General features: G+C 48.6%; 1 protein-coding gene across 5 annotated transcripts in view; it reads left to right on the forward strand.

Annotated features, from left to right (window-relative positions):
• Positions 1-26,331, forward strand: part of LOC126871971 (homeobox protein homothorax) — a 503,672-nt gene that overhangs the window by 272,750 nt on the left and 204,591 nt on the right. For 4 of the 5 annotated variants that reach the window (XM_050631394.1, XM_050631392.1, XM_050631391.1 and 1 more), the window contains one exon: positions 535-642. The exons of the other annotated variant lie outside the window; for it this stretch is intronic. In XM_050631394.1, coding sequence (XP_050487351.1) covers positions 535-642 — 108 coding nt within the window. The remainder of the gene's footprint in view (positions 1-534; positions 643-26,331) is intronic. 5 annotated transcript variants of the gene reach the window in all.

The following is a 26,331-nucleotide window of genomic DNA, read 5'->3' on the forward strand; positions in this document are numbered from 1 at the left end:
GAAAGGAAAGAAGTAACGGGATATATATGGAGCAGCACGCGATAGAATCTCCCTGGTCGAAGTCGTGATCGTTCGCATCACGAATTCTTTGCGCCCTTTGTGTATCGAGACTCGGTGCATTCTTTCCACGCGCACATATTGCTCTCCGCCTTTTTACGTATCCGTGTAATAACTGTTCCTGTGTTGAATTTTTACTACAGAGCCACATTTATTTTTGTATCACCAAGAGGAACTCCTCTTTCGATGGTCGACAGAGTTTTTATGTTTCCCTATGTATTTGCAGGAATTTATGTGTTTCATTAAACTCTCGAGCGGCGACTCTCTCGGTGATTCGACTCGTTTCTGATATCGTTCACACGATGCAAATTCGATTCGTACTCCGATCGGTGTTCGCTCACGGTCATCGATTACATGACCGTGCGGTTCTAATTCAGCGTTTTTAGAAAAGAACCGGTCGAGGGCGATTTTGTTTGATACCAGGTCATATTGAGAAGGCAGTGATTAACGGTGAATCGATTTTTTTCTTTGCTTCAGGTAAATGGTGTCCGCGTAGGGAATGGAGTTCGCCGCCGGACGCGCAACGAGCGGCGAGCGACGCGCGTCGTGGCGTTCTTTACTCTTCCGTCTTCCTCGGTAGCCCCGGTAAGTTTTACGAACTTCTCTCTTCTCACTTCTCTTCTGAAACTTTTCACCCTTCTCTAAATTGAATATCCCGGGCGAAATATGGGCCGGCCTGGTTTTCTTTGGTCGCGTACTCTCCGACGTTCTAGCCGAACTCTTGTGGAAATTTTCAGCCGCTCGTACGTTACCCTTAATTAAACGGGACTCTGGCTGTTTAACGTCCCCGTGGAGTACTAGCATTAATCGTCGCGATTAGGCTCGTGATTTCGCGCGTAGTATATTTATCAGGTACTCGTCGGGAATTTCCACTCTCTCATCGAAAGCTACTAGCCTGCACGATGTTTACGAGGAACCTGAAGAGTCTCGTTCTTAATCCTTCGAATAAATTTCCACGAAGGAAGCACCGAAGAGGAGACGAAGAAACAAGTGTAAAAAGGAACGAAACGGGAGCGAGAGTGTCTGAAATACGCATGCAGACACGGTGTGCAGTGAGGACGCGCGCGATATACGCGGCCGTCAGTGGGAGGAGCGCAATCGTTCGCGGCATAAACAAGTTTTAATCGTGCCTCGGGCATTCGCCGCGTTGAATAAATATTGATATCGGGTGACGCGACGGCCAATCAGAATCGGGGCTTATAAAGCAAGCCGCTTACACCTCCGCCTGTCTATCCATGCTGCGACGCGTACACACGCGCGCGCGCCCCTGTTCCATCTCGACGTGTTACAACATCGCTGCCTATCGACGATATACTCAGGCACGAAATATCCAGAGATAAAAAACGAAAAATATATTATATATGCTCTGAGACGCGAAAGAGGGGATTGATTTCTTGAATATTCCTCGTCTGTGTCTCGTTAGTCTCGTTTTGCTACCGGTGGGTCGCGATCGCAGTGGCGTGATGATGTCGAGCATCGATACCTATCGATGCCCGTCCAATTCTCGCGGAAACGATCGTCAAGCTGTCCATCTTCGATTTCTCCTTTAATTAAATTACGCGGCCGCCAAGGAGGACCTCGATAAGGGGACGTAAATCACTTTCAGCCGATAACTAATCGAACGATTCCAAACGAAAGACGTCCAGGCTCGTCGTGGAAGACACGAGTATCGCGCATGCGCCCGCGAACACCGCCGCTTCCTCTTTATCTCGGGCCCTCTCTTCCTCTTCGTTCGAAGGAACGGAGAGAATATGAGCGAATGCCAGAGGTAGAGAGAAGCCTGGCGAGTTGGCGCGACGCGACGGGGAGAAACCCGGAGAGAGGGAATGAGAGAGACGGTATAAGAGATCCCGGGTGTGAGAACGGGAAGGAATCGACGATTGGTTTGGGGGAAAGGGACGTAGAATCTGGGAGGACGAAGAAGACAGACAGAGGGTAAGCGAAGGTGAAAGAGAGAGGTCCACGAGGCGTCTCCATGGCAACGAGGCGAGGCGGGAATGCGACGGTAACCATGGCAGCCGCGGGTTCCTCTCTCGGACCGACCTGTCTGTCCCTCTTTCTGGTCCCTCTTCCTCTTCGTTCGCCTCTCTCATATGGACCTCTTCCTTCCGCCCACGGACTGAGCCACGAGCACACCGACGGATCCGCAAAGAGAGAAGGTGGAGCAGTGGACGCGGGATCTGCGCTCTCGAGAAAGCTTCTGGCTTCTTCGTTTTGCTCTTTTCGCGATCTTTTCTTCTATACGACGACAATTGCGATAGCAATAGCACCGTTTTATCGTGCCGGTTAAACCGAGATATCGACGCGATGGATAAATATGCGAAGTAGCAGAGGCCGATCGAGGTTTAATTGTAATTGCGGTGTAGAGCGCGGAACTTTGAAATACTTTGAATACATGTAGGGGACTTTGATAGACAGCTGGTAGAGAACGTTAAGCAAAAAGGGGGGTAAATAATGGTGTAGCTCATCGGTAATCAAACAAACTAGTAGAAGAAAGAACGATAGGTACATATATTTAGTTTATCGTGTTTGCTGTACAATCGGACGAGTTCCATACTTCGACACCTTCTTAGTCGATTGATGAAAGTATACAAAGGTTTAGAATTATTATTGCGCGTTTTCTCTTCGTCTATTGAGTTTCGTACGGTATCCATTCGTTAAAACGTCAGCCTGTTCCGCGGCGGTGCGTTAATATTGTCATTTAAAAAGCGCTACGGGAGCCGCATTAATTAATCGAAATACGGAAACGGGGGATAAATTTTATCTCGGCCGCGCAGCTCGACTGTTAATAATGAATCGTTAATGCTAATTTTTGATTTATGCGTTCATAATCTTTCCCCCCGACGCGTCTCTCTGCGGCTAGATCGCACTGGGCCGCGCACGTTTTTGAATGCAACCGATATCGGTGACTGAATTAAACGACCGGCCGGAAGCGTGGGATAAATTTTGTTGCAGGATGCACCGGTTATTAATAATGACTATTTCCTAGCAGCTCGTTAATAGAACCGCAGCAACGATTGCAATTTACGCGTCCCATCCCGCACTCGGTTGCATGAAATTTTCGAATCGCTGTTTCCACCCCTCGTAATTTCAAATCGACTCTTTTGTAGCGTTCAAGCTGTAAATTTCTCAGAATCGCAGTGGCGTGGTAAAACGTAGTTGAAGCTAATGGAAAAGTTCTCGGTAAATTCGCGAAAGTCTCGCTAGACACTTTGAATTTCTACTCTTGAAGACGAACGTGGACGACCGTTGAAACAGCGTGATGGCGGTGCGTGTGAGCGTTCAAGCGCACGTAGTTTAGAAGCTATCGACATTCTTCGACACGAAAACGTGGTTCGCCGTTTAACCAGCCGCGTGAAAGATCCCAGTCGTAGACCAACTTCGCAAGGCTAATTATGTATGACTGCCGAGAAATCGCGGGATTCCAGGCGTCACTTAACTCTCGATACGTCGACCCTTCCGTGCACGAGAATCGAGTTTCCGCATCGACGACAGCGTTACCGCGTCTGCATTATCCCCGATTATATATTTTTACCGCCTGATTCATTACGGGCCGGACCGTTCGCTCTGTGGTCTCTGCTCGATGTCCACTGTTATTTTCAGTTTCGTAAAATTACAGCTCGCCTTCAAATGTAACTATTTTCGCTCGTTCAATCCAGCCGACGATAACGTTTGCAACGTGTTCTTAATTTTCGTTAGTACCGTCGACCGAGCCAACAGGGATTAGCGCGCGGAAACAGCGACAAACTTGTTTCGCGACCTCATTCTAATTTGTTCTCTACTCCTTCGTCACGCGTTTCGCAGATTTTTCGTTAAGATATCTGACGTCAATCGTGTGTACTTTGTTTATCTTGATGAGGATAGAGACTTTTCAACGGACAATAACGTTCGAAACATCTGGAGAAAATAGATCGGTCTCTACATTTCAACGAAAGACACGAGGTTACATGAATCCTCTTCTTTTTTCTTTCGTTCGTTCGTCAAACGAGAAAACTTTATCACTCCGCTTTGGTTACTCGAAGTGGGTCGCGCCTGTCGCCGACAAATTTAAGAGACGTTTAAATTTTCCTTCGTTCCGAAATAAATACGGCCGAGAAAGAAACGGCCTCAGTTTCGCCCCACTCGGCGGGATTTCAGTGTCGGCGAGCAACCAGGGTGCGAGCGAATAAATTACTACGCGGTCGTGTTTGTCAAATTCGTTGAAGTTCCGTCGAAAAGCTACTTGACCGCTCATTCACGGGAGATCTCGTTACTGTCCTAGCGGGTGTGTTGGGGGTTGGTCGAGAGGTATAAGGGACTCGAGGCAGGGGTGACCAGAGAAGAAGAGTGAGTCGGGACGGAATTTTCTCTGTTTGGTTTTTCGTGGATCGCATATCAACCCCCTCGGCACCCCTTTGCCCGCCTCGCAGGAACGGTGCTCTAGGCTAACCCTCTCCTCCTTCGCCACCCTCGGTCCACACTGGTGCAATGGTACACGACATGGCTCCCTTTTCCGTCGAGTGTAACGTAATGTAAGGGTTGCGCCCGCGTCGACGGTGTTTTGGGGTGAGAGAGTTTAAAACCCCTCGGGGCTTGAGGTCCAGGCCGGTTAGATTTATCGGATGTTTTGGTTGGCGGCCATTGTTAGCCGCCCTCTCTCCACTCTCTTTTCCTCTTTTAACCTTCTCTGCGGCCAGTGGCGTAGTCGATTCAATAGCAAGTCGTTTTTTCGTCTTTTTCCTGAGGCACTCGAAGGCCCATCGAGCGCGACCGGATATCGAGATTTTGCCTCGGTAATAACGCTAAGAACGTACCGCTGTTTCGTGTTTGTCTTGCAGTGGAAACGCAACATATATTCCCTGTTTTTTCCGACTCTATTTGGTGGATCTCGAGTCATTTTCGTAGCGTACGGAATACTTTAACGAAGATGAAATTTATCGTCTATACGTATATCCAGTTCGTTGATAGATATCGAAGTTACGCTATTGTACCGCGCTTCAAGCGCAAACAGTCATTCCAGTAGGATTTCTCGGTAACGCCAATCTCCAGCAACCCCTCCGCTATTCCGCAGCACGGTGGTTTGAACGATGTTCGAGCTCACGGTTCGCGACCCTTCGCTCCAACCCTCGTAACCGCACTTCTCTTTGCCCATTCTAACCGGTACATCGCGATTCGCCCGAGAAAACCGTGGAACACTGTCTCGCTCGGTGATCGATGCGGTCTTATAATTAGCTCGCCTTAAAAGCGAGCTTCCACCGTTCTAATTGCAGACTCGAACTCTCTTTGTATTACCACTACGTTGCTTAAACGGTGTGTCCGTGAGATCTGCCAGAAACCAGCTTGAATTTCTCCATCTGTCGATGCGTTGCCGATGAACGATTGAAACGTTCGGCGTGGAAACATCATTCCGTCATTGCGAATTCATCATCCTGGTCAGAGTTTTCGCGGAAAGGAGTTAGCAAGGAGCGGGTTCGTACAATAGCCGAGAATCAGGCTTCGCGAAGAAACGACGGAGGACAGAGAGAAGGCAGGGTTTCTCTGGCGAGGCCGCACAGGGCCACCTCGTGTTCTTCGATTAGCAGGAGACCGACCCGACCATGACCTCTCTCCTCTCCTTTCCTCGTCCGCTGCGTACCATGCCATAGGTGGAGAAGATTCTCCGGCTCTTTCATTCTCTCTCCGTTCCCTTTCCGTTTCTCTCGTGCTCCATCTCGCGGCACTGATTGGACGATCCATCACCGGCGCTCCTCTCTCTCCAGCCTTCGTCTCCGCGTTCCTCCCTCTCCTTCTACCCCTTGTCTCTCTTGCCCCTTACTCTCCAGTTTCCTCTGGAACCATTCTTACGGAGGAACCGGACACACGTTCACGTGCGTATGTACGCTCGTATATATATACCTACATAGGTGAATACATAAGCTTACGAGAGGTATTCAGGGAGTACGGCGTCTCTGTATATGAGAATCGCGCGGACCAATGTATTTCAGCTGTATTTCAGTTTTTCGAATTTCTTTCGTTGAAATAAAATATCTCGCGTATAAATGGATTTCTTAGAAGAATCTCAAGGATCTTCCCTTTCCTATAGATTTATCCTCTATGGTTTCGTCAGAACATCATACGGAAGAAGTTTAGAAACGGTAATTGGGTCATTTACAAGTGCGATGCATCGCAACGCATGCATTGACGCGTGCACGTAGCACTCGCGTACTTACACGCAGTCACTCAGCAACAGGAACACAGGCGACTCGCATACCGGCGACCATCGCCTAGAGGGGCGGCCATTCTTGCGAAAGGGTGGGAGGGTAATTGGTTCCCATGGAGGCAGAAAACGCCTCGCTCGAAAACGTCCCGTCGAAACTGCACGACGAACTCGGCCGTGACGCGGATCTCAAAGTAGGAGGAACTTTGAACAAGGCGAAACACGTGAGGAGGGGAACTTATTACGAACGATGAAAATTTCCGTGTACCGTATGGAATTTTTCTGTGTACGAATCGTATTGTAACGAAACGAATCCGCCGTCATTATCTTCTCAATGAAATATCGTCGTTCCGTTGCGATACACCCTGTATAACGGAGGAGTTATGGTCGTCGGAGTATCAGAAAGAAAGGTGAAACGGTAGAAGGATTAAAGACACAGGGAATGGAGATAGGCGACCGGTGGCAGCGGGTGGAAATAGCGGATCGGTGGACGTTGGAACAATCGAGGCGTCACGTGACGATACGGCAAGTTAAAAGGGAAAAAGAACAGGCAGGGAAAGGAAGTAAGGAGACGAAGAAGGAAGGCGACAGCCCGATAAACGTGATACACGTCGCGGGATATACACAGGCGTGCCGCTATCCACGGTCCGTATTCATTAGTTCCTTACTCAAAGGCACGGAAATAGTTCCGGAGTTGCGGGAGGCACAAAGCACAAAGCTCTGTCGCAGAACAATGAGAGATAGCGGGGAGTGAGAAAGGAGCGAGAGGTGGAGTCATACATAACAGTGATAGTCGCGAGAGAGTAAGAGAGGAGGAGAAGAAAGAGAAGAGAAACGGAGAGGGAGAACTGCAGATTTCATGAAGTCGAAGATAGGCACAATGGTTTAGCTGGAGAGAATGCACCATTTCTCTCTCTTTCTCCGTCCACCTTCTCTCCCCTCCCTCCTTCTCTGTTCTTCCTTTTGCTATCTACCTTGTTTCTTCTGTTCATCTCCGAGCAATATTCATATGTGTTGAATATATTAATGCGCCGAGATATATGTAAAGCGTGTGTGACTGGGATTCGCGCGACTCCGCTCTCGCTTCGGCGGCTGGGCCGCAGTGCAATATTAGTGAAATGTGTCTCAGAGCGTGCCCATATGTGACTCCGATATTAAACAGCAGCCGTCGTTGCATCTGCGTTTCCCGTCTACTCCGTACGTGTTTCCAACTATCGCGTAGCAGACTCCCGCGCGGCCTCTCCGAATTTCGCCTCTTCCTTTCATTGTCGTTATCGACTGCCTCACGGCGTCTTTATTCTCACTTCAGCGTCGAGCAACGCGTGTATCGCCTCACGGTCATGCGATATTTTCCGAAATATGAAAATCCAAGCGACCATGGTCCTTCATTGAAATGCAAAACGTGTCTGCGTACCGTCTGGAAATAATGATTATGTAGGTTACTTATTATTTCCCACATTTTTCCTAGAGCAGATCATATTTTTCGTCGGAAAATTACGTTTCTCACGTAGAACGTATTCCTAGTGTCGTTCATCAATCGTTGCCGTTAGTCCAGCGTTTTAGAAGCTTTTCAGGGCAGACGTGCTCTATTTCGTCCACCTCGAGAGATGTGCTCGAGCACATTGGCGAGTACGCGCGCCAAAGGACAAAGGAAACACGGTGGAATAATTAAAACGCGGAATTTACGAAAGGACGGAGGCAGCGAGTCTGCCGGCTGCATCATCGGGGGACAAAGAAGCGAGAGGACAGAGAGCAGGACAGGGAGAGAAGAACACGCCAGGAAAATATACACGGAGAAGCGAAGAGACAAAAAAAGAAGGGAGAAGAGGAAAAGAAAAAAAAACGTGGAAGAGACGAATATAGCTTGAAAGTGTGCTAGTGGAGGGTGAGTCGAAGCTATATGGAATAGAGAAAGGTAGGAGGGAAGGGTGGTTTCTCGATGTAGCACGGTACGGCACCGTACAATCGGTGGTACCGGCACATGGGCACACGCCGACTTGCTCTCCCTCTCTTCCCATCCTTCTCTCCACATCTCCCTCTCTTACCCCTTCGTCTTCTCTCCGCTTTGCTCTCTTTCTCTTTCTCTGCCTCCACCTCCACATCCACATCCACCTCGAACGTGCCCCTGCACGGAGTTCTCCCAACCTACGGCCCAGCCCCGGCAGCAGCAGCAGCAGCACCCAACCCAGACCCTGGGGCTGTCAAACGCAGGCCGAATCTTCTTCTGCTCGTGACAGCCTGGAAATGAAGAGAGTGCCCCCGCGTGGCGTATCCTACCCGCTTTCCTATGTACGTTAACGCGCGTCCTAGGAATGTACGTTCTGTTCTCACACGCGTGTCCACGTTATCCCTTTAACGTGTACGTGGACCAGGGGCCTGTGTGACGAGCACGAGTTCAACGGAGGTCGGTGCTCCTGTCTCCGTCTCTTTCATTTTGTCCGGTTCTTTCATTACCCCCACCCCTGCCCCCCTTTTAATTTTGTCTGCGTCTGGATAGATTCATTTTTTTTCTCGCTAATTCGTCCGTAATTGTTCTCTCTGTCGATGGGAGTTCACAAAATTGCTCGACAAAGGTGGATCGGCTTTTTCTCCATTTTTTTCTCTCATTTTCTGCCCTTCCTGTCTTGTTCGAAGGACCGAAGGGAAGGGAATTATAATCCGACTCTCTCGTTGGCGTATACTCGAACGATTTTATGCTTTTTCCCGACGGTGACACGACGGAGGCTTTCGAACGATTCATGAGCCCACGACTGTGCGTAGCCCCTTTTATTACGAATTGCAACTTGCACTTTTTAACAGATTTCAGACTGGACGAAACTTGTAATACTTTCGTAGGATACTTTAAAGGATGACTAAAGAGGCGGAAGGGGTTCGTACCCACTGATTACGAAGCGCTTTTCGAGCGCGATCATTAGCGCAATTATTATTGTGTCGGAGCACAATGCGCGCACCGGCTTCGTCGACTACAATGGGCGCTGAAGGTGAAGAGGCGAAGGATGGAGAGAGCGCGTGCAGATGGAACGGACTGGAAACAACGGAGTCGGTAAATTCTTGAGACTTCGCGCGAAAATAGAACGAAACTTGGCGTAACCTTTCAAGAAAGGAGCACTCGACAGTCTGACAGCCGATACCCGGATAATTAACGAGTTGGCCCGCTTTTAAAAACTATAAAAGTCACCGATAAACTTCATAGTGTTCAATGGGTATCCTATTACGCGAGGAACAGTATCGTTACGTTAACGTCTACGCCTTTGCAATACACGATAGACGATTGCAAAGGAATTCCTAGCGTATCCTTCAAACGTTAGGCACCAGACAGGAACAACGTTTTCAAGAAGTAAGTGCCAGCAGGTACCTTTAACGTGTATACAACCCGACCTTTGCCGCTCGGCACTACGAGCATAGCGACCGCATCGAATAGTCATTCGAGTCCCTTTTCGACGTTAGCTTAAAGTATGTTCGATGTTCATTGCTAAAAGGATATGGTGGAAGAGAAGGTATATCTATTAGAACGTAGCCGAGCGGCACTTGATGCGTTTACATCGTCGTACAAGAGGTACTTCGCATATACCTCGGCAGATATTACCAGTACGTTCACCGTGTTATTACGGCGTTACATTCCATCGTACAAGGAATCCGTCGCGTTCGATCCACGAGTACAATGATCCTCGTTGTTCTCGCTTTTTTCTCCTCTTTCGTAGCGGGACCGTCAGAACTTGGTCGGGCTTTCGAGAAACACGCCGAAGAAACTCACAGGGACACACGCTACGATCCCTGTTCCCTTCTTTCGAGCGGTGATACTCCTTGAAAAAATATTATCGACGACCATCGCTCCTTTTGCGAAATAACGGTACATGGAACTCGTCCATTTTCCATCCGTTTTATTATTGTTTTACTACACGCTGCGGTATATCGCCGTACGAGAGCGTGTACGCAACCACGATGCCTCGCCCACATCGATAAATCGAATTTCTTATTAGAAATGGCGTGCACGGGGTGGGGGAGGATCGATCATAATTTGCAATTCGATACAGGTCAGTCAAGCCACCTTTTCCAAGCCTTCGTCCCTTTTTTCCCTCCTTTCATCTTTTATCGTTACACACGCGGTGCGCTGTGTTTTACCCTCTTCTTTTTCCCTTTACCGTGGATTCTCTCATTCCTCTATAATTGAGACAACTAACTCTCGATCTTCTCTTCTTCATCCCCGTCGAACGAGGAACGTTGGTGAGAGCACAAATTATTATGCCGGGCCAGATGGGTCTCTTTCTTCTCTCCTTATCTGTTCGCCGACGTGTTTCTCACCCCGCCCTATTAGTTGCCCGTGTCTCGAGAATCCATACGGTCGACCGGTGCCCGTTTTTTCTTGCGGTCCCCGTGGCTCGTTTCTCGGGCTTGCGACACGCTCGTCGCGCGGCGACCAGAGGTTCAACCGGGGTCTCCTCCACGTGAAATACTGCGACTCGATTTCAACACCTCGCCGTCGTTAATTAGCCGAGCCACTCGACTTTTATTCCGGCAGCATCCTCGCCGTTTAATTACAACCGGCGTCTCTGCAACGCCGGGGCCAGGGAGGGATAGGAAAGGGGGGGGGGGTGAAAAGAAGGTTGAGCGCGTGTGCTACACGTTCTGCCGCTACCTGCCGGACGTGACACACGGAGCCTCGCGACTAACACGCGCTCCCACCACGTATCGACTAGTATCGCCGCTATCAGTGCCACGTATACGCGGCTCGCTCGCTGCCAGACCAGTTTTGTTCCACGTCGCCTTGCTCGATCTGCTGCGAGATTCGGTAATGAGCTTGTGCCTCGACCGAGTCCGACTTTCTTCGTTCTCCGTCTACCTGACTTTTATGTCGTCGATTGGAATTTCACCACATAGACATTCTTTTTCCTAATTTGAAACTTAATTCGAAAATCGACTCCATAAATTCTGACAACAGTTCGAGGGCTGAGAGATACTCCTCCATACGTGTGTTGTTCGGAGCGTGTAGCAAGCAATCGTGTAGGCTCTCACGATTTCTCGCCACGCTACATCCAAACACCGTCCACCCCAACGAAAGAGAGTAATCGCTTCTCTGTTTGTTTGTTGTTCTGGTTTAATTCTTTCGCAAAGCCGTACCACGAAGGGGTCCGCGGTATAGGTCAATGGGAAACTAATTGTCGGCGTTTGGAGGGTGCGCGTGCATGGCCGGGGGGGACTTTCCGCTGCTGCTTGGAGGGTCGATTCGAGGGTGGTTGAGAAGTCCAAGCACTCGACGAGAGCACGGACGTGGAGAAGCCGGAGCTGGACGATGAGACTAGACGGAGTAGAAGGGCGAATGAGAACGCTCGACTGGAGTGCTCCGACAAACGGATTGCCACGACAAGAGAAACAATGCGATTCCGCTTTCTCCTCCTCCTCCTCCTCCTCCTTCTCCTCTTCTCCCTCTGCATCCCTGACAGAGAACCGTAACCCGTCCCTGTTCTCTCGTTCGTGTAACACGCTTCTACGTGGCACTTTGGCATCGTGTATCGAGGAGAGCCTCGTTCGATCTCGAAACACGAAATCCCTGCGATTTTATATCGATGAGGCTAGCCGGCCGCCGATAAAGATGCCAATATCGATGAAATAGTACAGCGTTCTATGCATTAAGGGAATCCAGAAAATCGGGGGCGTGGTAATGGAAGACAGCTACTATCTGGAGCACCGTGTGCATATTTATATTCGCGGACGTTGTTGCGTCGTAGGCGGCGTAAAAAATTCTCAAAATTGCACGGTCCTCGCCGGAGGCCACCACTTACCGGCGTTCTTTAGGTCTCTTGGCCGCGCAACATGTAAAGTACCGATATTATGTATTTATTATAATGCGATCCAGGCTCCGGCCGATCGAGAGCGGCTGCGTTGTTCCATCGGGTCCTCGCCAGCGAGAGGCGAGGAGGCACGGGGCAGCAGGGATAATCAATTTATCACTGCAGGTGCCTCCGCGCATTTACATACACGAGGACGACGGAGAAGTCGTCGTTACCTTGCCGTCGCTCTTTTCGCATTCTCTGCGCAGTTATTCGCGCCGGTACAAATTGCCGCGCTGAAACTCGATGCAAATTCCCCTTCGATCGCTTTACATGGTCGATCATCTTGCGACGCGATACCGGGAAAAGTACTGGGTACACGCCAGTGCGTTTTTCGATACAGCTGAATATTCATTTCGCGGCCTGCAAGCCTTCGTGTAGCTCTGTTGTCGTGCATCGGTTAACTTCCAGCAATTTTCTACGATTTCGTCCCTCATTTCGTGTAATCGGTCGATCGAAATGTGTTTCTTTAAAGATACACGACCTCGAGATGCCGAGTAAAATAGCAAGGTAATGACCTTGCCTGTTCAGAATCGGAACGTTTATAAATTCGTCGCTTTCATTAATCACGAGAAAGACAAGGGTCACGGCACCGAAATAGCTTTTATGTAATCGTTCTTACGGAACGTTGACACGCCAAGGATCAACGTCCTGGATGGAAGATCCCATCCAATAGTTTCTCCAGCATCTCGGTATAGTTAACCAAACGGTTAGATATACGGCACTATCGCTAATATTTCGCAACCGCGAGGCTTGCGGGAAGTGTCTGTCGAAGGTCGTCTGGATCTACTTCATCTTTATCGCGTAGCGCTCGTCGTAAAAACGGTACTAATGCGAATGCAATCTGAATACTTGTCCATCCACGAGGTCGTACGATTTTCCGACTACTCCATCCTATATCATAATTGTCTATCTCTTCTTCGACAAATTTTATCGGTCCTTGATACTCGCTTCTATAGAAATAAGATTTAAATAATTCAAGGGACTCGCTCTAGACAACTCGAGAATTTATCGACGGATAACAAGCACTTGGACGTTCCGCGCGAAGCAGCCAATTTCCTTATCCTAGCATAACTTGAGAGAAACACAGTTTTTACAGTTAGCCGAACGTTCGAATAAAATTCGCTGGATCACGGAGCATCGATTATCCGGCGGGACATCCAATCCGTCGTAAACGATCATCTTTCCTCGTGTTTTCCCCTCGACGTTTTTCTGCTGCGATTTCAGCGACATCAAGTCGGGACAGCCGTGCTAAAATAATCGTAAAGTAACGGAAGGTCTCGCCCACGCAACGGGTCTCCCGAGCGACGTTACATACTGTACACCTACTTCTTCTATCTACATATCGACCAGCGCGAGCTCTCTTCCCTCCTTCTTTCACGCGGGTTCACTCGTTTTGGCCTCTCGTGAGATAGCGACGTGCCGTGCAAACCACGTACTCGCCGTCGCCATAAGGGGTTAGGTTTACGAGCCGAGCCGGGTGTCGATATCGTGGTCGTGTCGCTGCGAGTGTGCCTGACCTCGGCGACTTCTAGATCCATGGACGCGTGTACCTGGTCCCGCGCCTTCGACGAGTGTATTTGCTCGGTCCAGGTATCCTATGATCACGCGAAATCTATCCTCGTTTCGTGGCGAAATGTTAGGAGCGCTAACAATCCACTGTTTCGGTTTTTACGGATCTACTTTAACGATGATAAAGAAACGAAAGGGAACAGATAGAGAGTGGCGATATTTCAGAATGAATAATCACGGGCTTTTTACGCGCTATTATGTGCCAACTTCGGTTCACTTTGGTCGTTGACGTTTAGTAGAGGACCGAGACTTGGCGATTACAACGTTTGCTAGTGAGAGACGCGCGGTTTCAATAGTCGTGTGATGCGAAACGAACGGGAACCGGCGCTAGACTTTATGTACTCTTACACCACTTTGAAGGTGCACGCCAAGGGAGCGACGCGAGGATTCAAATGAAACACAGTGGAAAGAAGGGGACATGAAATTCGGTTCCGACACCGTGTCGTCGTAGCCGTTTACATCGTGCTCGTTTTTGTCGCAGCTGTCGCTGTTTTGTCTGCGATGAACTCCATGGGCTCTTCTCCGCGGCAACGAAGCCGAACGCCGCGTTTTTGCCGCTATTTTCGTGCCGTTAAAAATGCATCCATCGGGACACGTCAACGCGCCCATTCGCCGTCGCGTCGTCGACCTTTCTCGCATCCGCGAAGAGTGATGCCCTTGTTGTTGACACGGAATATCAATTCTGACGTCTCGAGAAGAATTCAAGTAGAACACGCGTCCCACCGTTTCCACTTCTTTCAGTCGTTTGTTTAAATTTCAACAGTTTCACTTCGTATCGCTTCGTTCCCCAACCGTACGAAAATAATAGAAACTAATCGCCAACTGCTCCGTTCGAGACGAACACGTTATTCTCCTCATCCTCTCGATCGGCGGTCCCTTGATCCCGCGCAGGCTTTACACGGTGTTCATAAAAAACGAGGCAGCCGCGGATGGAGCAGCGTTCGATCAGAATTGAGAGAGGAGCGGAAGGAGGACGGATGGATCGGGGACGAGCGCGGAAAGGAGATAGAATGGAGATACGTTGCCTGGGGTTTAAACGTACATAAGATGGAGTCTGGTTTGATGGAATGCTGCCTCCATCCCAAGCACACGGGGGCCCTCCCCTAACTTCTGTCCTCTCCCCTCCCTCGTCTCGGATGTTCAGCACCTTTCTCCCACCTTCGCCGTGCCGGAACATGTGTGCGAGGTTGTGTTAAGACGACTCTCGCGCTTACGAAGCCGACGCGTATCCACCAAGATGGAAAGAGAAAGAGAGACGCGGTCTCTCGAATAGCCGGGGAACGATCTGTATCCACCTAAGGCAGCCAATGAGACGGACCGCCATATTAGGCGCTTGTATATGGCCTCCTATATGCGCCGCAAGACGTTCCGCGTATGCTTAAAATGGAGATAATAATCGCGCCGCGCTGATTAGACGGCTGTCGCGGATTCCAGGTAGCTCTCGAATCGCGCCATTCACGGCTTCCCCTTATGCGATTCTCTCCCGGTGCCGCGCACGCTGCAGCCGCCGAAGACGATTGTCGGTGTTTCCTGCGTACGCCGCTCGTATTAGGGCACGTCGGTGGGAAGCACAAGGTACGGCCAAGGGCCGCCGAGATCATCGAGCGCGCGTACACGCCGCCGCTGATGGACGTCGTTCTCTGAACTCCTTGAAACCACGGCGCACACCGTTGTTTCTTATTAACCTTTTGGTACTTTGCGCGGTGCACCGCTGCGGTGCACTGTTATTTGCCGAATGGCTTCGCAGCTTCGCTCGTGGTATTCGATTTTATAATACGTCACGCAGACGGATGGGGATATTTGGAACGTGAGAAAGCGTACAGGAAGTTTAAACCCAAGTTTCGATCCAGGAACTTGTAATTCTGAAATTGTGCTACGGTAATACGTGACATATTTTGTTAGCCTTTCCATGTTGATTCCGTGGTATTACGATACGTTGAGAAAGGTTTCTTAAATGTTCGTATTGGTTGAACGATTCGCAACGATTCTTGAAGTAATATCTCGGAGAGATTACTTCATTATGATTTAGGAGAAGAGAGTATAAATTGTTAGTATACATCTCTACATGGGAAATTTTTTATCTCGCACATGTAAAACGTTCTGTACTAAGGCTATCTAGTTTCGTGGCTGTTTATAGCATTTCATTATTTTTGAAGGCAACTCTGTTCTTTATTAAATGGAATATCCTATGTTTTATACAATGCTTCAGAAAATGTGGAATTCCGAATAAAATATTCCGTGATACACCCATTAACAATTAGCAGTCATAAATTCATTAGTTGACTAAACACTTTGCTCTCTGTATTGGAAACTTTCTTCTCCTAACAAGTTGAAAATTTGAAGGGGAAGTTTCTTATTTCTGTCGATACTCGTTTTATTACGTTACTCTTGGGCTTTAAGGATCGCGTGTGCGTCGTGGAAAAATTTTAATGGCATAAAGTGTGTCGCGATGCACAGCAGCCCGGCCACGATCTCTTGCGAGTAAGGTATATCTCGTGCGAGGCATTGTTCGATAGGACGGGGGTCCAACGAGATAGCAGATCCGGGAGAGATAAGCGCTCTCCGGATGATGTATCGCCAGCGATGCTTCGCTGCGCCAGTTGATCGTAAGTACCGGCCTGAACTTGGTACCGTGCTGTTTTCCGACCAAGGACCCTCGAGATTCGAGCAGGCATTCGATATCGGTACAAACTGTTCCATAAACCACCTCTTTCGCGCCTGCTTCTACGATCTGGAAGATCATTTATATTTCCAGCATGTATAAAAAATTTCTCATCTCTTTTGTACACTTCGTTACCTTTACAATCGAATGATCAAATATTCCAAAGAATTGCCATATTTTTGAAAACGACAAGTTCTATTTAAGATACAAGACAAGCGAATTTATTTGAGAAGTTTCTCTACTTCTATGTACTCGAAGAAATCTACTCGTTATTTTGGCCGACGGACGCGAACCGAGCCGCCCTTTCCCGCTTTCGACAAACTTTCCATTATACGTCCGATCCCTGACGGGACGGTACACGGTCACGCCCCCTTAGCGCGCCCTTGCCCCAAAGGGATGTAAGTCACCGGAGCACTTAAGCGAGTTGAGACGAGGCTCGCCACTAAATAACGCGACGCGTCCAAAAGGCGAGCGGGCAACAAACTAGCTTTTTGTACGTCGCCGTTCGACTCTCCCTCGCGTCATCTTTCTGATCCTTCAAACTTCTCTCTCTCTCTCTCTCTCTCTCTCTCTCTCTCTATCTCTCTTTCTCCCCTACCTCTCTATTACACTCAAGAAACTCTAGTGGCCGCCTAGGTTACCGAATCGATAATGAAACTTCTCTTCGACGTTCAGCGGAAAATCGAAGGACCCCTGTCCGTCTATCTATCGGGAAACGCACGAGAGAAAAACACGTTTGCGAAACGTTCTCCGGCTGGTGGAATTCACGGAAATGGAAACGGCGCGCGTAAATCACATTTACAGCGTTGGCAAAGTTATCGACGGTTTTATGGGAAATTAAAGCCCTGCCGAGCGGACCGCAAAGTCGCGTCATCATCGTCGCGGAGCGCGGGGGAGACTCGTGACTGCCGGGCTGGTTTCGATCGTGATTGCCGAGCAGCGAATTTGTCGCCACGTGTTTTATTGTACGATGAAATTGGATGGAGAGCCGCGGCCAGGATCGCGCGAAGGGGGACGCGAAACCGGGACCGTAATAAAACGGACGCGCGTGCTAAACGTGTCACTCAACGTGTCACAGATAGATGCGGAGCCGCGGCAACGATTCCGCACTCTAGCCGGTGCCGTAATATCCAACGCGAACAAGAGTTTTGTTTCTGGCGAAAGCGGAAATTGCATCGGAACAGTTACAACCGTCGGACGGCTGTGTTCTGCAAATCTATTCCCGTCGACTCCAATATTCTTCGACTTTCGATTCGGCGAATCGTACGATTTGTAATTAACTGGAAACGATAAATAATTTCGATAGAATATACGTTACGTGAATATGTGAACATACGGAAGACAAACTCTGTGAGAGATCGTTGCACCCGTTTATCTGAAATCGTTTCTCTATCTAGATTCTATATTACCCATATCCCCCGACAAACAAGCCACGCCGCGTAAAAGGCATTCTCCCGTTGACAGGGAAGAGTGTCACGGTGCCATTAACGTTAACAACACGTGTCGTGGCGAATTCGTAGGAAGGCTATCCCATTCCCCTGACAACGTTCTCAAACAACGATCTTCGTCGTCGTGAGCACGCGACATTACAGGCAGCGTTCTCCTTCCGTGCTCCTGGATAATTTACGATCCCGCGTGGTCGTTGATACGAAAAGTCTCACAGGCAGTCCTCTATCGACCAAACGGTGCCGACGGATCCGCTGCCCCCTTCGTGGCCTCCGAAACGAGGCCCGGTACCCCGGCTGAATTCCAGTTGATCCAGCTAAGCGGCCTCCTAATATCGTCCGGCCCGATTCTACCGGTCGGATTCTCCCGATGCTCGTTGTCGGGAACTCCTAATGGCGATGCGTCGAAAACTCGCGCCGGCTCCGGGCAAAGGGAGCGAGAAAGAGAGAGAGAGAGAGAGAGAGAGGGGGAGAGAGAGAAAGGCCAACGCGGTGGACCGGTCGAGCGACGCTGACGGGTCAGCATGAATAATGTCGACTCATTATTCTTTCGGGGGGATTTATCAGGTCGAAGTACCGATAACGCGCTCTTTTCGTTCGGTCGTTCCGCCGGGGAAGATGCGGTCGGAGATAGCTATGCATTTATGCGCGTTGGCGGAGTCAGAGGATCGGAAGAGCAAGAGGGTATATCTTGACTTCTTCCTCTTTCGCTTTCCTCCACTTTCGATCTTCTATCCTACTTCCACGTACTCGCTTCTAACCACGTCTTTGTATATATGCCCTTATTCTTCTTATTCTATCTCTTTCCCTCCGTTGCCCCTCCTTTGCGTCTCCTACTCGCGTCTATTTCTCGTTTTTCTTCTGTTGCTCCTCTCATCGTGGATCGTCGTCCCTCGACTCGTCCCTCGAGCGGGCTGCGTATATCGGTGGAACAGACGGTATCATAGTTAAGAGAGGTCCTCAGTTCGGTTTCTGCGGGGCGCTAACAAGACGGGCCTGCGGGCCAGTCGCAGTGAGTTATGGGCCCGCGCGTGCACCGACACACCAGCGAGAACGCACCGTGTGTACGTACTGCGAAGGAACAGAGACGCGGCCGTGTGCGAGAGTTAGATGCGAGAGAACGTCGCACAATATCGCGCCTCGTCTCGTTGGGATAGGATATAGAGGGCATAGCGTAGCTGTCGCCAGTTTTCTGGCTCATTACTGGCCACCGGCGCCCATTTCTCTTGAGCTCCTCTCCGCGTTTCTCTCCCTTCGTTCCCTTCGTGACACTGTCTCGTGTCTGTCGGGCAAGAACTGTGCTCGCTATTGCACCGAGTTTCGTATTTGTATGCTGATGCCGTGCACGCGGTCGGCCGTGTGAATACGACGTCACGGTTAAATTTCTAGTCGGCTTGATAGATCGTCGATATTAAGGTCCACGGCTCTCCGTCGTCGGTGTTTCATTCTTCGAGTTAATTAGCCGGTTAATGGGACGCCTCGGCCACGAGCAACGCACTAATTGCGCACGAAGAAAGTCGGTGGAATCGGTCGAGTTTCTTCACGTTCGATACGAATTTCAAAATTTTCTACGGCGACGTAACGTAAATATAGTCGACGTTCAAAGGGGAGTTTCGACGCGTTCGCACCCGATTAGGTTATAAATATGAGGCAGACTACTGGAAATAAACGGGAGTTAACGCGTCGTGATGCATGACGAAAAGTTTAAACGCGTCGCGACGCCGCACACGGTGACAAAAAGTAGAGCTGCCTACCGCTTCCCTTCCGTCGCCGGCCGCGAAAACTCACTATCTCTCTCTACCCGCTTACTAATTCCAAGGCGAAAGCCGATACGTACCAGTTCGAGACACGTGCTCGTCACATGTACCCGAAAGCCATCCCGCGTACGTCAACCAACAGAGAAGTCGGAGTAGACGGAGAAGAAAACGACGAAAACGGCGTCCCGACGTATCTACCGGTGGCGCATCGCCATTAACGCTTTTATTTCTACCACGCGTTAAGTTTCCGCTCATACGAGCGATTTTACTGGCTCTTCCGCGGATGTTCGTCTTCGCTTGAGAAAGTAAAGTAAACTTTTAGCCAGAAGTGTTAAAATTTCTATCCGCGAAATTAATCTACTTAAAATTTTTTTTTTCATTTCTAGCTAGTATACCTTATGATCGACGCTTAATTTTTCAAAGTTTAAACGATTAGTCCCGACGAAGTTGATCGGCTTCCTACTTCTCTGCGATCAAATCTTACATTTTTTCGTCCTACCTTGTAATTTATATCGTGCATTATCTCTGCTATTTTCTTTGATCCATGCTTGTCTCGTTCCATTATCAAGTAACCACGAATTCGATCAAATGTCCTTTAGCATAGAAATTGCGTTCCCTTAATGAACGTCAACCGGTGACGTTCCCATCGACGATAACTAATCGGAAGCGAGCAATCGAGAAGCTGTAGGAGGTGTCGCGAAACGGGTCATCGTTGGTGTCGCGTTATTAATTCGCTCCGGTAGTCCCAATTAAGACGGAGCCTCACGTTCTGCCGGTAATTATCATAGTAACAGCGTCGTTCCTAGCGGCAGCACATCAGCGAGTCCGTAGCGTCGGCCTCTCGGTCCCGTGGCATTAATTAGTGCAATCTCCGTACGTGCCTGGCTGCCAGCATCGGCCACGTTGATATCTCCCTTTCGCGTTTCTACGTTTCTCGTTTCATTTCACGTTCTACGCTAACGTTCAACGAATGCATTGCCATTCGAGCTGATGGCTTTTGACGCCAGCTGGACGTTCCAAGATGACATCAACTACCTATCTGTCAGAGAATCGGACGCAAGTCCAGATTCGAATCGCGTCACCTCGATTTGCATTTGCTACGATCGTTCCAACATCTTACGGTAGGTACACGAAACGAACTAAATACAGAATTCTCTGGTGTCTGCGGTCGACTCGTTTTTTTTTCGTCTTCTTTTGCACGCGCGCAATTACGCGATTTCTGACGCGGCGCGTTACCGCCATGGCTAATGCTCGCGTTAACCGAGGCGCCTTCGGTGGTTGCGCAACGAGCTCCGCGCGTCGTTTCCCGCTGACGATCGTTATTTACTCGCCACGATAAATCTGCGTCGCGACTTTTATGTTAATGCAGCCGCGTCTGACGAGGATTCGTCTTGCCGCCGAATATCCGTGCACGCGAACGATGCGTTAGCCGGGACCAGAGCAGATTAGTTCGATGGAGTCTCTTCCGCCAACGTTCGACTTTCTCTCCGACCGATCCGATATCGCTTTCCCACACGCTACACGCGTCCCGTAATCCTCTGTATCGCCTGCACGCTGCGCGATCACGACAAACGTAATTGTAATCGCTCGCCGAGGACGAAGACGAGGAGAAGAGTTCGAGAGCGGTTGGATCGCGAGTCGATTTACGCCGCGTCATTTCGTATCGGAGGACAACACGATGCGTCGATACAAATCGGCGATTTATCACGTAGATTGTTACCGGATAAGTATCTCCGCGGATCCTCGCGGAACTGGTACCCGGACGCCTGATGAATCGTAATGCGATGTTCCCCGCCGCGCAGTTCCGTCTAACGCGACGCGCTCGTTGCATCGTTGCTCGGCCGCGTAGCTTCTTCGCGTGAGTACGTGCTGCGGCGCGGCTTCGTCCGCGTACGCGCGCGTAATTGATATATCCATATACGCGGAGGTACCTATGATCTCCTCGGGCCAGTCGAGCCGCCACGGCCACCGCTGTCCCGCGTCCGATCGATCTGTATTCATAGGTCGTACGGTATAAAATATACTCGGCATGTCCATGAATCAGATAACTGTCACAGCTGCTCCGTCGATGTCTCAATCAACCGCTCGACTCGCTCGCTCGTTCGTTGCTCGCCTTCGCGCGCTGCGATCCAACGCTTGTCCCCGACCGCCTTCTTTTCCCTTCTTTCGTATGGATGGATTTTCTTGACCGTTTTGCAACAGGTCTTCTTTTTTCTTCTTTCTTCTTATTCTTTAACGGATGAGACGATGGAAATGGAAGGAAGGTGTGGTTCGCCGGAGAGTTTCTTTATTTAAGAGGCGCGTGTGTGAGAGCAGGTCTAAGAATAAATTGCGCTCTCGTGTTTCGAAATGTTTTGGATGGAAAGTTTAAAAACGTTGCGCAAGGGGATGTTATGAGATTGGGAAATGGATTCGGTTACGTTGGCGATTCGTTTCGGAAAAGTCATGGTTGAACGCGTTCGACCACCGCGAGAAGTGCCAAATAATTTCGTGGAATGAAGACGCAGGACCCTCTTTTACGAGACCTATTAATACCTTCTATTTTGACTCGGTAAATAAGTGGCGAGCGTACGACGTTCATCGTTGACGAGCTGCGTCAGGTGTCGAAAAATACGTGTTTCTCTTTCGACCACTTTGACTTGCTCGTCGCTTCGCGCGCCGTTTTCCCAAGTTCGTGTAAACAATTACTCGAAATCACTCGTTCGATTCAACATCTCCTCCACGTTTCTGTAGTCGCTTTCGGAAATCCAAGACGAACAAAAGAAGATGCAGCTCCGCTCGAAATGAGAGAGTTCCAGATATTACTCCGAAACATTAATTCGGACAAATTCGGTGTCATCGCTGGTTTTTTCTTCCCTTCGACTCGTGTTCTTCGCCCCGTGATGACGATAGGTTGGTATTTTCGTCTCTACGTTCGGTTTTCGACGACGTGTCTTACGTCACCGTGGTTGCAGGAATTTTACAAAAGTAGAGTCTCTCCTTTTCGACGAATTGACTGCTACATTTTTGTACGTTACGCAATCGAAAACTATTTTCTCTATTTGCGAGTCATCAATAGTTCATAGTAGACAAAAATTTCATTAGACGAGCAATAATATATCTTAGTACGATTAGCGTATAGCATTTTTCTCAATTAAAATATCCTACGAATAATTACAAAACGTGTCTGCTTTTCCTCATTTTACTTCAAATATTTGGTCGCTATTTCGTAACAGACTGTGTAATATACCTTTACCTAAGATATAAAGAACACGAAGATTTTAAATCTTTCACATTTCATTATTATTATCTTCTAGAATCATGTGGCTATGAAAAATACCTTTTCGAATGATTTACTTAAAGTTCTACGGTAGAAAGGTAAATTTTCTACAAAAGCTCTCAGAGAATGCAATCAGCGATGAACGTGTCCAACTCTTGCAATAACTTTTCCAACTTGAATTTCTTTAAAGTCTCCAACGATTCTCTCTCTATACAAAGAATAAACCAGAATCCTACCGAACGTTTTCTCCAAGACGCGACGTGTCGTCGCGTACCACTTTCTTTCTTCGCATATAATCGAACCGTGAGATCTGCTCGCGATCGTTCGCACCGAATAAGGCATAGCCAGCCGCGTGGTAAGCAAAGCGTAACGAGCGCGTCCAAGTGTCGCACAGCGAAAGGTTAACGCGCGCGGCCGCTGCGTACTAAATTATCCCCGTCGCTCGGCTCATTTGTAAGACAAACTCCTACAAAGCGTGCTCGCCGTTGGCTGCCGCCGCGCAACGCCGACGCGGGCCGATTTCGTTGCCGCGGGACGCCGTCACCGCGACAGGGCAAACTCCTCATCGCGCCTCATCTCTCTCACAATCGCCAATTAATCTTTTGGTTAAGCAGATTCTCGGATTAAGCGGCCTGTCCGTGTCAGTCGTGATACAAGCGCGCCACGGGAAATCGACCGTGGTGATCTTAACGCAAGGGCGACACGAGAAATCCACCTCCGCTGGCCGTGGAGGAAAAAAATGGGGGTGGGAGTCAACCACCAGTGGAAAGTAGAGAGGGATGCGGGAGGTGGGCTACGATCCGTCGAGCTGCATTTCATCGCCGAAAATAGTTTCGGAATCGGTGAACAGAGAACCTGCACTCTCCTTCTCTCGCTTTGGTCGTGCTAGTATAACTGGTCGAGGCCGTTCTGAACGAACGAGAATAAGCGTGTTTTGGTGCGTTGACCCCTTTCGTGATTTTCAACCACGCGAAAAATCCTTTCCTCCCCCCGGTCGAGATGGCGTATCGAACTTTATCTTACAGCCGTTCGATCTTTTCCAGCTTTCCCTTCCTTTTTTCCCCTTTTTTTTCTGTTAAACGGATATGGAGGAAATATCGGCGCGATTGTTGGAACTTTCGTTGACGTTTATGGCGCCTCTAATGGATAGTGGCCGTGCTGGTTTGGATAATCGAATTAGAAGCGAAATGGTTATTGATAGAAAAAAGTGTTCGTTGCGTGAGATTGAAAAAAAAAAAAGGAAAATAAGAGCGGACATTTTAGTAAAGCACATTTTTATAGCGTTCGAATCTAAAATATACACCGGTACGACTTTATTTCATACGTTCAATGCGTGCGTGGAAAACTGCGTGAAAATACAACGAACGTTTATTGCAAATATTACATCATAGAGAAACATGGGATATTAAATTTTCCACTTAACGGCATTCGCTCTTTATCGTTTATTTTTGCGTGACGTTCACGATGTGTTTTGAAAAATGAAATGTATATATACGTATCTATATACACATATATGTATCGCTGGGCTTGATTTAACTCCTTTCATATTTCACATCCTCTAATATCGATAAATAAATCGCGGCTTTAACGGGCCAATATTTCGTCAAACTTTAGCTATACTGCTCGCAATTTACTCTCAAATAATGCACAAACTTGCGTTTTCCATTAAACCACTTTTTTCCGTTTGTAATTTTACCATACACTGCTAAGTCGAACATCTTTCGAAGAATGACTTCTTCGTTCCCTTATCTTTCCTCTTCCGTCAAATTAGTTAAGGAGCAACCCAAGATTCGATAACTTAAGCATCTCAATCGCGTAGGAGACATCCGCCATTTTTCTACGAAACGCGATAGTTATGGGAGCGTGTAGGACGATACTTCTTATTTCGTTTCTTCTTGCTTTTTGCTTGGACACATTTTCCAGACCTTCGTGATTCTATGCGTGCCGTATCAGCTAGCGTATCAGCAAATAAATGCCTCGGTATCCGATGCGTTCCTCTACCTACGCTGGTAGACAGAAGGTTGTGGCGCCTTTACGCTTGGTACTTGCAAAGAGTTCGAGGCAGATCCGCTCGGCTGGAACGAAGACTGGGACGAAGACTGGAGCGAACAACTACGAGAGATAGTAAAGTAAGGGAAGAGGAGTTGAAGTGAACAGGGTTCGTTCGACGGAATGGGAATAAGGAGTTTATTTTCGGTGGCCATATGCGCGGTTTATTTCGACAGTCCGCACGGCCACCCTAAATAGAGGTAGGGCTCTCGGTTCCGACGAAGACGTATTCGATGGTGTTGAGCTTCTTTATCTCGTCTCTGTCATCTTCCAGAACACCATGAGATTCCCTTTCGATCGTCGATAAAAATGACGACGCGTGACACTAATTGCTACTTGCTTCTATCGGAATTATTGTGTTATCGTAGCGTTTAAGCTCGTTGCTCCCTTGTTATCTTCTTCGTACACGCAACTTTGCTAATGATCACGTACATACGTCCGCCTCATTGGTTTTCGATCACGATTATTACAGTCATCGTGGCTTATTATTTCCAAAGGCGAATCACCGTGCACGATGCTCGGTCAAGCGAACACGCTGCAGGCCCATGAACTCCACTCGTGATCATCCTGATCATCCTATCCTCTATTCAGTTCAAGAGAATAACGTATTTATCACTGCGAAACGAATCGCCGCGTGTAATTAACCATTCTTCGATTGTTTCGCGGGCCTTAGATATAAAATATGACGCGACTTTCCTTCTGATACCGTTAATCCTATTTCATATAAAGATACGTGTATCGTGATACGCGATATGAAATACAAGGTGGCTGGGTGTCGAATATTTGCTTCTATAACACAGCATAATGAAATGTTTCGTATAGCACACATACAGTGTATAGAACATATGCATAATACCCATGGAAGGTATTGCCATACCACTCAATCTAGTATAGAATTTACATACTAATTATTTAGGTCCAAGAATATTGCATTTCGTATCATTTAATAGGGCTCTCATACGTCTACCAAAATTTGATACGAAAATGAAACCTAGAACCTGATAAAAATACGCTTCATTGGAAGGTCAGGGTGCCAACGCCTTTTTAATATACTCATAAAATATGTCTACAATCGTAGCGCTCTTATCATCGGTACGAATACCAAAGCAGAAAAGATTGTTTCCCCGATGGCAACCAGTTCGGCGTAGAGACCGCGTGTTTTCACTGTGTCCCCCGAAATAGCGTATAGTCAGGCCGACGTGAGACTTCGCTTATTCTTGACCCATCGACTAAATATAGCTCGTGAAAGCTTTCGAAAGAAAGAAGCTAAGAAGGAGAAAGAAGGGAATCGGTGTTCTCTCTTGCATCCGCGTTGGTCCCAGAACGTGACGATCCTCTCCGTCGTCTGATGTTCCCGGCACCAGGGGGAACAGGAACGGCGTAAACGTATAATTGGCTACACTTAAATCTCTATAACGTGGCAGTAAAAATGCGCGGTGCGCCGCGGTAAATCAACACGAGGACGATATAGCTCCCACCATGGCGTTGGCCGCTGTGTGTCGCTCGTAAACGCGTCGTAGAGGGAAC

Source organism: Bombus huntii, chromosome 12, assembly GCF_024542735.1.
Source record: "Bombus huntii isolate Logan2020A chromosome 12, iyBomHunt1.1, whole genome shotgun sequence".
NCBI classification, from domain to species: Eukaryota; Metazoa; Arthropoda; class Insecta; order Hymenoptera; family Apidae; genus Bombus; species Bombus huntii.